This window comes from Spinacia oleracea, chromosome 4, assembly GCF_020520425.1.
Source record: "Spinacia oleracea cultivar Varoflay chromosome 4, BTI_SOV_V1, whole genome shotgun sequence".
NCBI lineage: Eukaryota > Viridiplantae > Streptophyta > Magnoliopsida > Caryophyllales > Amaranthaceae > Spinacia > Spinacia oleracea.
This window is the reverse complement of record NC_079490.1, coordinates 177,623,898-177,639,136: the sequence shown is the minus strand read 5'-3', so window position 1 is coordinate 177,639,136 and position 15,239 is coordinate 177,623,898. Positions and strand designations below refer to the sequence as shown.

The 15,239-nt window shown below is 29.9% G+C and overlaps 1 protein-coding gene across 1 annotated transcript; it reads right to left on the bottom strand.

Moving 5' to 3' along the window:
- Nucleotides 1-7,836: 7,836 nt before the first annotated feature.
- LOC110803168 (cation transporter HKT1;3) lies at nt 7,837-14,657 on the bottom strand. The gene is given in 4 exon segments (XM_022008649.2): nt 7,837-8,252; nt 9,488-9,715; nt 13,502-14,604; nt 14,607-14,657. Coding segments are annotated over 4 exon segments (1,566 nt in total). The 5' UTR covers nt 14,643-14,657; the 3' UTR covers nt 7,837-8,053.
- Nucleotides 14,658-15,239: the final 582 nt, after the last annotated feature.

Here is a 15,239-nt window from a genome sequence, read left to right as displayed (position 1 = left end):
TTCAGCGCCCAGGGCTGGGCGCCGAAGATTTCGGTGCCCAGAGCCAGGCGTTGAAAATAGGGTCTGGGCCGTTTCTTTGTCAGATTCGGACTCTTAGAATCCGGAGTGTATGAGACTTAATCGAGTCTTTTAGTGCGTTTAATTTTATGACGGGATGCGTCTGGGCCCGTTATGAACTCTAGGCTCGTTAGGATTTTAATTTAATACGTAACTCTTATTTTCGAATCGTATTAGGAATAGGATTCTCTCGCAACTTCTATCTCATTTAGGATTTATGTTGGAGTGCAACACCTAATTCTGACAGGTTTCTATCTTTTAGGACTTGCCACTTTTAACAACTGCCCATTACGGCAGTTACTATTTTTAGCAGGTTCCCATAAATAGCAGGTTTCTATAAATAGCAGGTTTCAGGGGAAATGAAAAGGGTGATTGAGATTCGTTATTTTATAGGAGATGCGTTATCAAATGGAGATTTATGTTCTCATCATCGAACCTTCCCTTTCGGGAATGGGGACAAAAGTAGGTGTCTATACTCCTACAATATTTACTTTGGACACATAGAGTACCAGGATAATTGCTTTTGAACAAATATATAAACAGTAAGATAATTAGACATAAACTATTAATAGTATGCTCAGCAATGTCATAAAATTTGCTCGTGCTAATGCATCACATCTATATTATTAAAACTTACTAAATGGGCTGCTCGTAATTTTCCAAACCAATAATATGGAATCCACTATCCGACAACTGGTTCACCAGTTAGTGATTATGAATTACACAAAATCCTATGCAAATGCACGAACTTAATGAATTACACAAAATCCCTGTTAGACAGCTTGAATTAATGAACCCATTAACATAAACACGACTTTTTAATTCTATAAAGTAGGTTCCATATTGTAGAAATGTCTGATAATGTTTCTTTTGTGATTTTCGTATTGTGTAATTTTGTATAATTCGATATTCTATGGCTAATTAAATTATCTTATGTTTCCATTTTTACCATGTAATTCTGAAGTAATTTGAAATTGAAATTTTAAATTGTTTCCTTATTATTTATTTCCAATTTAGAAGTCTCCCAATAATTGTGCGTGAAGACTTTTGTTGATTTGCTTTTTTTTTCTTTTTTAATTGTTGAATTTCCTTAAATAACAATGCATGAGAAATGAGGATTGGGGTTTTGGAGCCCTCACATTCCTCACCACTTTGCTTTAATAATGTAGATAGTTTATACCCGGGAGTTATATATAATTAAAAGGCTAATAAAAACGAGAATTAGATTATGTAAATACTGCTATGTTTGGTGAGAATAATAATAATAATAATAATAATAATAATAATAATTTAAATGGGAGTAGTTATGAAATTTATAAATCAATATATGTACGTTTATGCTACTAATAATTAACATTTTAAAAATGGTTAAATGTTGGTATGTAAATGCTTAAGGAAAAATGTTCATATTGACTTAGCTTTGTATTTCATTTTAAATCTAGCTTGAAATACGCTTAATGATTCTATTAATTGGTTTTGTATGATAACTTGGGTGTTAGTTGATTTTCGCTAAAATAATATTTTCTTGGTACTACATGATCACATATATATATATATATATATATATATATATATATATATATATATATATATATATATATATATATGTTTGTCAGGTGATTGTTCATGATATGAATTTCCTAGGTTATATAACTTGATGTTACTCCCTTCGTCTCTTTTTATTCTTTATGTATTTCGTTTAGGGTGACCACTTTTTTTTTTAACCTTTGGATTATTTTCTTTTAGATTATAATATAAATTATCCTACATTATATCAAAAATCGTGTAAGCGATTATTTTAATTCCAAATTTCTCTCATTTTCCTAATTCCAAATTTTGGAAAAAGGTGAAAACAATAGTACGTAATAAACGCAATCTGCATCTTTTAACTAAAAAATTGAATCCTTTATCCACATTAGTTATTTTTTAAATAGTGTGTATGATGCCAAACGTAAAGGTTAAAATGGGGGGTAATTATTAGTAGAATCTCATTTTTTTTTGTTTTCCAACATTTCTTTGAACATGTGAATTTTATTGACTCTTAAATTTAGTAACTTACTTTAAAATGATGATCTTAGAGAAAAGGATGTAATATTTAATACATCCAATATTAATAAAGTACATTAACTATCTTGTTATGCTAATATGTCAATACTAGATTATATCCCGTGTACGCACGGATTTAGATAATTTTTTTCACAAAATATTTAACTGAATATCTCCCAAATTACTGCATAGTTATAACATTTTTAACATACTCGTTTAAATTTATTCATCTAATATGCATATTTAAAATGCTAATATCGTAATTTGACCAAAATATTAAGTGATATATTTTCCATTACTAATATAGCAATTTGACTAAAATATTACAAATTTAGATTAATTATTATTACGTCGTATTTATTATTGCCATAATTTATAAACTCAATTTTGTTTCCATACATAAATAGTTTATAAAAAAGATAGAGAATAAAAATAAAATCAAACAGATTTACTTGTTTTGGGAAAGTGATATTTGGCGGGAAAAAATCGCACCAGGAATTGACACGTATCATTCCTGGTGTCTCTTTTAGTATATATATAATATAATATAGTAATAGATAATAGATTTGGTACAAATGTACGTTGTAAGTGATACAACCTCAAATTCCAGTACATATTAGAAAAATAATAATTATGATTGATATTTATCAAGTAGTAAAAATTAAATTGTATGTCCTACCTTTTCTAATTTTCACATGTACTTCATAGTATACCACAATACTCTCTTCGTCCCTTTTTATTCTTTACGTATTTCATTTTGAGTGTTTCATTTTAATATTTACGTTTGGAATATTTTATTTTATACTTTAGTACTCTGTATTAGCGTGTGTAGAAAATTTTCTTTTTAACTGCATAAAGAAAGGGGGGTGGCGTAGTATATAGAAAGGAGGACTTAGACCCTGTTATTTTGGATTGAAATTAATTGAACTGAACTGAAATAAAAAAAATTATCCTAAACATAAGACTTATAAGTCCAAAAGAACTTGCAAGTGGTTATTTTAATCAATTAAATTCATTGGGTCATTAAATATTTCACGCGTTTTTATTTTCCCATTAAGACATTAAATCTCTCATATTTTCTGAATGTCATATTTTGGATAAAAGTGAGAATGCACATTATCAATAAACGTAATATTCATTGCTTAAATAAAAAAATTCTAATCAACATTAATTAGTTGTTAAATCGCGTGCATAATACCAAAAGTAAATAATAAAAAGGGACGGAGGGAATAATAGTTTTTTTTCAAATGGCATAAATTAAAGAATGATGAAGTGTTTTTTTATATTACTTTTTTAGTTAATTGGTATTACTTGTTGAAGTTGTCATATTGTTACTGATGCCATTACATTTTTTTGGGGGGAGGAGGTTGGATAAATTTTATTTTTATTCTAGCTTTCTTAATACGTAATCCGTATGAGTTATAAATTGCATGGTTTAATCACTTGTCTGAATTTTCCTGTTGTAAAAATAAAAACACTATACAATAATAAATTTTGATTTATGTTTTCAGTATTTTAAAATTTCCCCAATTTATTACGGAGTAATAGTTTGGAAATAGTCAATAATTATATTTTTACTCCGTATTATTTAAGTTTCCTTTTTAAAAGTATTTATTTTTTCTTTATCAATATTGACTTAAATAGCCCATCTATTAATTATAGAGTGAGAATTATTTCCATAAGCAGTGAGATTCTTTTTTCCGGCCAATTCAATTAATTTTATTGATTTTGTGGTTTAATTTTGGAGCCCTCATATTTACCATCACCCCGCTTTAATAATATAGATTAAGAATGTTAATTTATAGTAATAAAAAGATAAAATTGATCGATAAACAAATAAAAATTAAGTCATAAATTAACATCAATTCTCTTAACTAGTTTCTTGAGCGCGCAAGTTGATACTTCCTCCGTTTCAAAAAGATCTTTACACTTACTATTTGCACGGACTCCGGTGTAATGTTTGACCGTTAATATATCCAATTTTGTATGAAAAAAAATATAAAAAGTTAATATTCTGAAAATGAATAATGAGACCAATCTAACAAGTTCTTACATTTAACATTTTGATGTATATAATAGTGGGAATTTATGATCAAAGTTTTCATACTTTTGACACATTTTCCAAAGCGTAAATAACTTTCTGAAACGGAGGTAGTACATGTCACAACTTAACAAGTATGTTTGAGCAAGTTGATCATCTCCAAGTAGTTTGGGGTTGTAGGATTTAAGATGATGAAGGACCACCCTTAAATTAAATACTACCTCCGTTTCAAAAAGATCTTTACAGTTACTATTTGCACGAACTCCAATGCAATATTTGACTACTAATATATCCAATTTCGTATGTCAAAAAATTATAAAAATTTGATATTCTGGAAATAAATCCCGAGACCAATCTAACAAAATCTTACATATAACGTTTTGATATATATAATTGTGAGAATTTACGATCAAAGTTTTTATACTTTGAACACATTTTCCAAAGCGTAAAGAACTTTTTGAAACGGAGGTAGTACTACTATTTCAAAAAGAAGTTAATTAAGTCAAATAGAGTACTTGTATCATCGTATGTATGGATGTTAACAAATTATTACTCCCTCCATTTCTTTTTGATGTATCCATTTGGAATCTGGTGTGGTTTTTAAGAAAATTGGAATATTGGTTTGTATGGGTATAAGTGTAATGATTGGGTGTAAGAGAAATGATTGGGTGTAAGAGATTATAATAAATAAAGGAGTGAGAAAATAATAAAGAAATAAGGTAAGAAAGAGGAGTGATAATGATGGGTGATAAAGGAGGTGAGAGAGTGTGTATATGGGGAAGGGAAAAGAATTAAATATTATGGGTGGAGAAAATAGGTGGGAATATGGGTAGAATCTTTAGATATTTTGGTAATTAGATAGAAATGTAAGGGTATTTTAGGATAAAATGTATGTCCAAAAATAGAATAGATTCTAAATGGATACAACAATATGAAACGCTTAAAATAAAAACGGATACAACAAAAAGAAACGGAGGGAGTAGAACTTTATTCAGCAAAATATCAAACTCGTAACATAATAATAATAATTATGTTGACAATGGTTGGATACTCAGCAACCTTCTCGGACTTCATCAACTAGTTTCTACCTTTTACTACACGTATCATTTGATTTCTTACATACACGTATCATATTCGAGTATTAGGGTGCATTTTATTCACCTATTTTTTACTTATTTTTCTTGAAGTTCTTTTATCTAAAATTATCTGAAATTATATGAACTTATTAAAATTTATTTTAGTTATAAATTTTATTTGCCCACACTTATTTCCCTAAACTTATCTTATCTTAACTTATTTTTCCTGAAATAAGTGGAAATAAGTTGAACAGAACAAAACCTAGGTTATGTTTTCTTCAACTTTTTAAAAAAAAGAATATTCTAATTTTTTTAAACTATAATATTTAATTTGATTTTTTTTAACCACAGTAAAACATATTTTTATTGCAGCAAGATTTTATGATCGGTTTTATCTTCTGAACAAGACAAGGAGTGATTTACATTATATACAAAGTATTCCCTCCATTTCGAAATAATAGGGACACTTTGACTTTTAACACTATTCACAAATTCAAATTTGACTATCATTTTGGATATGATTTATGGGAAAGGAAAAATATAGTCGTGTGGGTTTTTGTTTGATTCGCCTCGATATGTACTTTTAGAATATCTGCTTTTTATAAATTTTACGAATACAAAATATCCAAATGGGGTATTTACGTTGACAAGCTGAAAAGGTAAATAGCACCATTATTTCAAAACGGAGTTAATTAAATACTACTATTTCAAAAAGAAGTTAATTAAGTCAAATAGAGTACTCGTATCATCGTATGTATGGATGTTAACAAATTATTAGAACTTTATTCAGCAAAATATCAAACTCGTAACATAATATAATAATAATTATGTTGACAAATGGTTGGATACTCAGCAACCTTCTCGGACTTCATCAACTAGTTTCTACCTTTTACTACACGTATCATTTGATTTCTTACATACACGTATCATATTCGAGTATTAGGGTGCGTTTTATTCACCTACTTTTTACTTATTTTTCTTGAAGTTCTTTTATCTAAAATTATCTGAAATTATATGAACTTATTAAAATTTATTTTAGTTATAAATTTTATTTTCCCACACTTATTTCCCTAAACTTATCTTATCTTAACTTATTTTTCCTGAAATAAGTGGAAATAAGTTGAACAGAACAAAACCTATAGGTTATGTTTTCTTCAACTTTTTTTAAAAAAGAATATTCTAATTTTTTTAAACTATAATATTTAATTTGATTTTTTTTTAACCACAGTAAAACATATTTTTATTGCAGCAAGATTTTATGATCGGTTTTATCTTCTGAACAAGACAAGGAGTGATTTACATTATATACAAAGTATTCCCTCCATTTCGAAATAATAGGGACACTTTGACTTTTAACACTATTCACAAATTCAAATTTGACTAACATTTTGGATATGATTTATGGGAAAGGAAAAATATAGTCGTGTGGGTTTTTGTTTGATTCGCCTCGATATGTACTTTTAGAATATCTGCTTTTTATAAATTTTACGAATACAAAATATCCAAATGGGGTATTTACGTTGACAAGCTGAAAAGGTAAATAGCACCATTATTTCAAAACAGATGAAGTATATATACCAGTAGGAGAAAAAAAGCTAGGTTATTCAACAAATGAGCATATTATACACGACTTAAACTACTTAATGTGATATCCGCATCATGCCCTTGTTTTGACCAATTGCTTGTTGGTTCAGTGGTGATTGGGACTGAACTTGGTAGGGAGAACCCGTGTTCGATCCCCCGCAACAACAATTGGGAGGGGACTGGAACCTAACCACCCACAACTCGCCCCGAATTCGGATTAGCCCTAAGGGTGAACCGGGTGCTATCACACAAAAAAAATCATGCCTTTGTTTTTAAAGTATTGTACTACATGGAAAAATAATGAATTTTCTAACGATATTTCAAGCCACAATACCAAGCTAGTAGTCCATTTCTTTTCTTTGTTTTAAAAAATTAATTAAAAATTTGCTAATGGAAGGGTGGCTGAAACACTAAAAATAACTATAACTATCGCACTAAGCACGCGCGCGGTAAAAGTGTGTTCTATTCACCTGATTTTCAGTTATATTTTTTGAACTTATCTTAATTGAATTTAACTAAACTTATCTTAAATTATCAAAACTTATTTAGTTATAAATTGTACTTGGTCAACACTTATGTTTCTTGAACATATCTAATCTAAACTTATTTTTCCTAAAATAAGATAAAATAAGGCGAACAAAACAGAATCTAAGTGGGTGACCAATTCTTGTAGGAAAACATTTTTGAGAGGAAGGGCCCAACGATACACATATCTTGGTTGTCAATAATCTTGTCAGGCATGTTATTGAGGATTTAAGACCACAAAGGGCACATAACATGGAAGACCCAAGAAGAGGAATAAGGGGAGCAAAACTAAACCACAGATATTGTTTCAAGCTAGACATTTTCTTTAATAATTGTTCAACTTAATTGCAACTTCAAGGACACATCACACATGCATGATCAACAAAAATAATCATAGCTAGGTCGATTTATAAGGTTTTTTCGGAATAAAGTAATTCAAAAGTGAGACGGGTACAACTTATCCTACGTTACATGCATACATTAGAAAAATAAAGGACATCTTACCAATTTATAAGAAGAGTTCGGTCATTGATCTATCAATCTATCATACATACTTTACGAAATACTTAGCACTTAATATAACAAGGTGATATTCACGAAAATATGTACATTGTGGTTCTTCATGGCTATGGAATATAGATCTACAATCTACAAGTTAACTATTCCGTACCATAGTAATAGAAAATCAAACTTTCCTTCAAAAAAAGTACAGATTATTATAAAATCAAAGCATTTTCCAAGATTTTCCACCATGCATGTTGAACTTCTTGAGTCTTCCAAAAAACATAACTAAAATAAGAACACATTTTCCAGCATTACTCCATCGCCCTGAAAATCCATACAATTTATCCGAGCAATTTTTATCACTGTTTAAACGTCGTTTACAATTATAGCCCGTTGACAACCCAACATTTCCATACGCACTGCAATAATAAAGATAAAACAAATCTTAATTAAGATCGATTTATAATTAATATTCAAAGACGAATGCAAAATTGCCTTAAAATGTTTTTTTTTGATAATTTGTTGCCTTTTGTATTAAATAAGCAGGGTGCAAAGAAATACAAGAGGCGGTCCAGCCATTACAATGTTTAAAGATACTCAATATAATGCAAAAGTTATTTATTTTTATTTATAAACTTATTTTAATAATATACAGGGTATATTCTTTTTATTATTTAAGTTGAAGTCAAGAAGCTTCCGTGACCCCACTTAGATTTTTGTGGACACATTTGGATAAAAAAGCATAATGATCATTATGGCTACTCAAGATTTGATTGTAGGGTTCTTTCGGATTATGCATATGAATCCTATGATAATCATCTTTACGACTATACTTCACTTGACGTGTTATGCAAAAGACAAGTGACATTGTGACAACCCATAATATGTCGACTATTATTGTAGGAAAATGCTAAAATGGCTAATTTGATAAAGAAAATTGATTAAAAAACCAATAATTTGAAATATATTTATAAAAATTCATATATTTATATTTGTACAAATCATACACTTGGCTTGTTATTGCATATGACAAGTCACAAATCAAGTAATTCTTTTTTTTTTCTCATCATTGTACTTATTTAGTTTTAATTTCAACAAAAAATAATAAATATATTTCAGAAAAAAAAAATTGACAATAATAAGTTTAGGAGACCAAAGCGTAAATAATTTCAAATTCTCAATGACGGCTGTTTTGTTATGGAAATGATTTTACAAAATTAAAAAAAAATCCATTTTACACTACAAGAAATTGTATCATTGACGACGGGATTAAAAGTCAATAATCGTTGATTAATGACGGGATTTGCTGTCGCGAACCCGTCATAATAAAAGAGGGTCGTCATTAATGGAAAATACCGTTGTTAACCCGTCGTTAAAGACATTTACAACGGTTATTCCCGGCTTTTGTGACGGAATTTTTAACTCATCGTAATTAGGTCGTCATTAAAGATACAAATTCTTGTAGTGTTAATTTATACATTATTTGAATCACTATTGCCTTTTTTTTTAAAGTACAGAATTTATATTTTATACAATCATGAATATTTTATATCATAATTAATCTCGTATGTGAAATTTTCTTTTCTTACCCGATGGAATTCCATGCTTAACAAGGAATACTAATTTTTTAGTGACAAAGAAACAATAAATATACCTTATGACTTCGAAGACGATGTTTAGGACGTTGAAGTTGAGAGGGTCGTCCTTGAGACTTTTCCGCTCAGTGATGCATATAATAATCACAAATATGACCAAGTAAGATAATTGGGATAATACCATATTCTCTACCACTTTCTTCTTCTTTTTCATTTTTATACTTTTTTCTGGTGTTTCTTCTTGCTCGTCGCTGATTGGGAGAAAGGAAGTGTATGCTGGAAGATACCTTTAAATATAATAAGCAAATAAATAATTAGCACTAAATTAAAATATTTACGGAGTAGTAATTAAAGAAATCAAGGAGTACGTACTCCGTATATAAATTATATATAAAATGGTTTATAAATAAAAAAATCAATTTAATTTGTAACGAGATTTTTTTGAAAAAGTGATGTTAATATGAGAACATTTAGCACATATGAGACCTTATGTATCACTGGGTTATTGATTGTAGTGGAGAAAAAAGGTACTATTAATTCAATTAGCTTGGTTATGCTTCAGTGTAAAAGTATTATCTAACCATGAATATTTACGGATATCCAATTATGTAATCCGACTATATTATGATTTATTTTTTAGACAAAAAGTGACTATATTATAAATTAAAACAACTTGATTTCTTTTAATAAATTGAATCATGTTTACTCGAAATCTGCATTAGTTTTTCAAGGCCCGTGCAAATTAAATATAGTATGAATTTATGTAAAAAGTATTTCTTAGCCTTATTCGGCAAAAATAGCGGTAGCGGGTAGCGGTCAATTGTAGCAGGTAATTAATATGAGTGTTCGGTAAAAATAGCGGTTGATATTATAAAATAAAGTTAAAGCTGATTATTTAAAACTTTAATATAAATTTGTCAAATGCTACCCGCTACCTTAAACGCTACTAATTTTAACGTTTGATAAAAGTTACTCAACCGCTACCTCTACCGCTACCTCGGCAAACACTTACAAATTTTACAAGTAGCGTATTGACTCGGTCAAAACGCTACCCGCTACCTCAAACGCACCGCCGAACACGCCCTTAGTCAATCCTATTTTGCAAATTAGACATTTAATCATTTATTTTCGTGAAAGTTGTTAATGGGATTAACAAATTTTCAATTTTTTTTTGAAGGAAGCCTAACAGGAACTTAATTTTCATTGCTTAAAACATCACCACTTAAACACAGAAGAACATTTGACGGAAGATTACTACCCAACAAACGCCAACCATTGACCTACGACAATCAACAAGTGATCTCGTGGGCAACAATATTACTACTTCTACCAGCAAAAGACCAAGAAACATTAGAAAGAACTCAACATAAAACAAAATAACATTTTCAATTTTATAGGAATGTTGTTTAATTGTTTTCCATGTTACTACATTTAATTCCAAAAAAAATATAACCATACATATTCATATATTTAGCAATTACTAATTCTCCATAATTAAATAAGTCAATGTCCTTATTGGTAATTTTACACAATCAAACAACTATTATATATCAGCTATTTACCAAACACTTTTACAAAATCAGCTAATACAATCAGCTAGTCAAACAAGCTAATACCAATAGCTAGTCAAAACTGCTAATACAATCCGATACCACTAACAACTAACCGTTAGTTGCCAAATAAGGTTTTTATATTTACTTATATAATATGGTATTATGACGGGATTTTATGTGCCAGGAGGGTTACAACTCTTACAAGGGTAAGTATATATACAGGATTCGATCCAAATCTTGGATATCAACTCCGATGACCAATTAAGCTATCCTTGCGAGAATATAATGAAACTCGTGCAAAGAGTATTTTGATAAAACTAGCTAGTCACAAAAGCATACTCCAAAGGAAGGAAGTACGGAGTAGCTATTTGGGAAATTTTATTATTCAGTATTATACACATAATAAGTACTCTGTATTATCCACCATTTTAAATATACTCGCTTGTCAATGCACAACTTTGAGACCAATATTTTTTATTACATATTATAAAAACTTATAAAATATTAATATTTTGAAAATATATTTTAAGATGAATCCAAAAAATTATTTTATACTAACATTTGTTTTCATATACTCCCTCCGTCCCTTAATACTTGCACCGCTTTCCTTTTCGGGCCGTCCTTTAATACTTGCACCGCTTCTATAAATGGAAATCTTACCAATATTATATTATTTCTCACACTTACCTACTACCCCACCTACACCCCTATTCCCTACAAAAAATCATTTAAAAATCAACACCCCTCACTCACCACTCCCCAGCCCTTATACATTTCCCACTGACTATATTAAAAAAATACCACACTATCAACAAACACCCATTAAATTAACAAGTCAATTCAAATATCTTAAACTCCGCACCGGTTTGAGTATTAAGGGACGGAGGGAGTACCAAAAAGAAAATAAAGTCAAAGTAAATTATGTGAATAGTGCAAAAGTAAAAGTATTACGAGTATTTGGGGACGGAGAAAGTATATTTTTTATTTTTATTATTTTTATTTTCTCATTTAACTTTCTAACTAGCAAATGTTGTACCTCAGTATTCAAGTACGTCGATTGTACCATGCATAAGCCCAATTAACTTTTAGCTCCCTCTCTAAAAAAAAAAAAAATCAAAACTTAACCGCCGTCAAACAGGGCTAGGATAAACGTCAACGTTGCTCATTCTTTAATCACAAATAAGGAGGTGACCTTTTGGAAGAAATTTATTGTTTCCAAAAAGTTTGTAAAATCAATTTGATGATTTGGAACAAGTCAATTTAGCATTTTAGCCGCAAACAATTTCTTTTTTATTTTTTATTTTTTATTTATGGGTGTGAACAGAATGTCAATGCATTATTTAGGACACTAATTTTCCTCGCCAGGATGGAAATAGGAGAAGAACAATAAATTTATTGTTTCTAAAGAACAGAATCAAATTCCAGATCAAACTTTGAAATCTTCCATGCAATAAACTTACATAGTTGTATCAAATTTACTTTTTTTTGGGAAAGAATATCAAATTTATTTACTCAGTATATACAAGTACTAGATAAAATTGTATCACATGTCCAAATTAAATATGGCATGGCACAATTTAAGCAAAAAATGTCTTGTAGTCGTATTTGTCACGTCACTCATCAATATGGTCAAGTTAGTTGTTAAAATACCCCATCCAATATATAAAAAACACCTACATGACAAATATAAACGTTCACAAGGGCAAGTATTGCGGTCCATCCATCCGGGTCTCATTTGATACAACTATACAACTAATACAAGCCATTGTTTGAAGGGTAAAGGTCGTTGAAGGTTTATATGACATATATGTATATCTTAATTTGATGAAAAATGACTTTGGTGTATTATTGAGGAGGAAGTGACTACTACGTTCAGTGGTTCACATGTTTGATGGTTCCATGGTATAAATGGACGTAGGGTCGTAATTTTAAGTCTTGGAATTAGATTCCCAATTGAAAATTCCACATAAATTAATTATAAATAAATAAATTAAGTTGAAGATAATACTATTCCTGTTACTTGCATCATTGATGTTGACCACGTTACATAACTACTCCAGCTTTTGAAGAAGTTAAGGTGATATGGAAATATGTTTGTATCATTTCCACATCTTCAGCTAACAAGACCAATTAATCAAACCTATTATAAAAATCTAATATTACATTTAATTTTTTAAAGAAATTTGGACAGTATATTACAATAACATTTAGTTATAGCATTAAACATTAATTAGTTGTTTCACGTGCAATTTTAGTATGCATTTCTAAATTAATTTCAACTTAGGAATGTATTAAATGCTTATTTAAAGGCCACGTATACCATTATCCCAAAACAAATTATACAGTGATGAATTTTCATTAAGTGTACGTATGAAGAAGAAGAAGAAGAAGAAGAAGAAGAAGAAGAAGAAGAAGAAGAAGAAGAAGAAGAAGAAGAAGAAGAAGAAGAAGAAGAAGAAGAAGAAGAAGAAGAAGAAGAAGAAGAAGAAGAAGAAGAAGAAGAAGAAGAAGAGAACTTACATCATGATGATGAATAGAACCAAGATAGCAGGAGAAACTAGAGAGAGATCAACAATGGATTCCCCACTATGCCTTGTATTTGCGGTTTGAAATACGGATCCTACAAACTTCTGGTACGAGTTCATCCCCTCCATAACACCGGAGCTCCATTCCATTGCACAAAAAACCACAACTTGTAATACCAAAAACGCGATAGTAGTGCCAGTAAGATACCAACACTCTTTACTAGACAATAAGTGATCATAACCCATCTCTTTATAATTGTTCAACATATAATTAAACTCTTTTTTCTTAATAAACCTCTCTAAAACCCATATCACAAGTCTTAATAATGAGGGATACAATGTGTTTCCTAAGAAGACGAAAGGGAGGACAATCAAAAGGAGGCCGGGATTTCCCCTGAAGATGATCATGTTCTCATTTGTAGGGATAAAACCACAACTAGAAAAAGTCGAAACAATGACGAAGAAGGAGAAAGTATTTAGTACAAGTCCTTTACTCTTAAGAACATTGTTAGCACTAGGAGTTAGGGTCATGTAAATGGTAACTAAAGTTGATCCTATTGCATGTACGACTAAGAGGTATCCTAGGACAACATACCCTAAAACTTTGATAGAATTGTTATAATACTTTGAATAACTCTCACTATCATCACTGGTGCTAATAGAAAGTTGGTTGATTGTACCTAATTCTATAGAATTATTGTCTATTATTACGTGTGAATTATCTACCTTGGGGGTTTGGAAAGAAGAAAAGTTGCACCTTCGAAGTTGGAGACCGAGCATGGAGGTGAAAACTTCACCTCCAAGGAGCATTAGAATAGTCATGACAATGAGTTGATCGTTAGAGAATACTTCCATTTCAAGTGTAGACATACTTGAAGCTGTTGTTGCTGAAACCGATGTGAAAAACAAATCAAGATTATTAAGGTTATTATTGACCTTCAAAACCATGTAACCAACCAATGAAACGACGAGGAAATAAAATAGATGAAGCCAAAATGGTTTGGCATGAGAGATGACGTAGTGAAACATGGAGGTTTTGGTTTTCATGAGTGAGTTGGATGACTTTTTGGGGAAGTAGTGTTTACAAAGGTGCGTTACTTACTTACTTTGTTGCCTAGAGAAGAGAAGTAGTTCATTATGGGACTCTTCTCTTTCTCTATTCAATTAAGCAAAAAACACGATGGAGGGATTTGAAATATCATGTCTATTTATAGATAGCGCACATAGTGCTTAATTAATTAGTTACCACTGACATTAATTTATTCTATGATTTACAAGTGCAATTGGCAAATAAGCAATCGAGCTAAACCTATACTCCATCCCTTTTATTACAATGAAATGAGGGATTGTTTGGTGCGGCGTGAAATATCTTCCTGGAAAATAATTAAGGTTTATCGGCCCTTTATTTATTCAATTATTTTATGTTGTTTGTTTTGTAAAGGGATAGAATACAATTATCTAATGGTGAAAAGTAACTCTTTTTCATTAGAAAGGAAGGCAAATCATTTTTCCTTCTTATTTCCCACTTCTCCTCCACCAATATTCACCCACCCTCTCTCATTTTCCTTCTCTCTATAACTTTTTTGTAAGGAACAAAAGAAATTAAAATTAGTTCAAAAGTGCATTTTTTCTATTAAGATATATTTTTCATAAAAAAATCAATTTTCACCGAAAATATTTACCTCCCAAATAAATGGAGCCTGATAGGCTGATAGATACATGCGCTTTACATT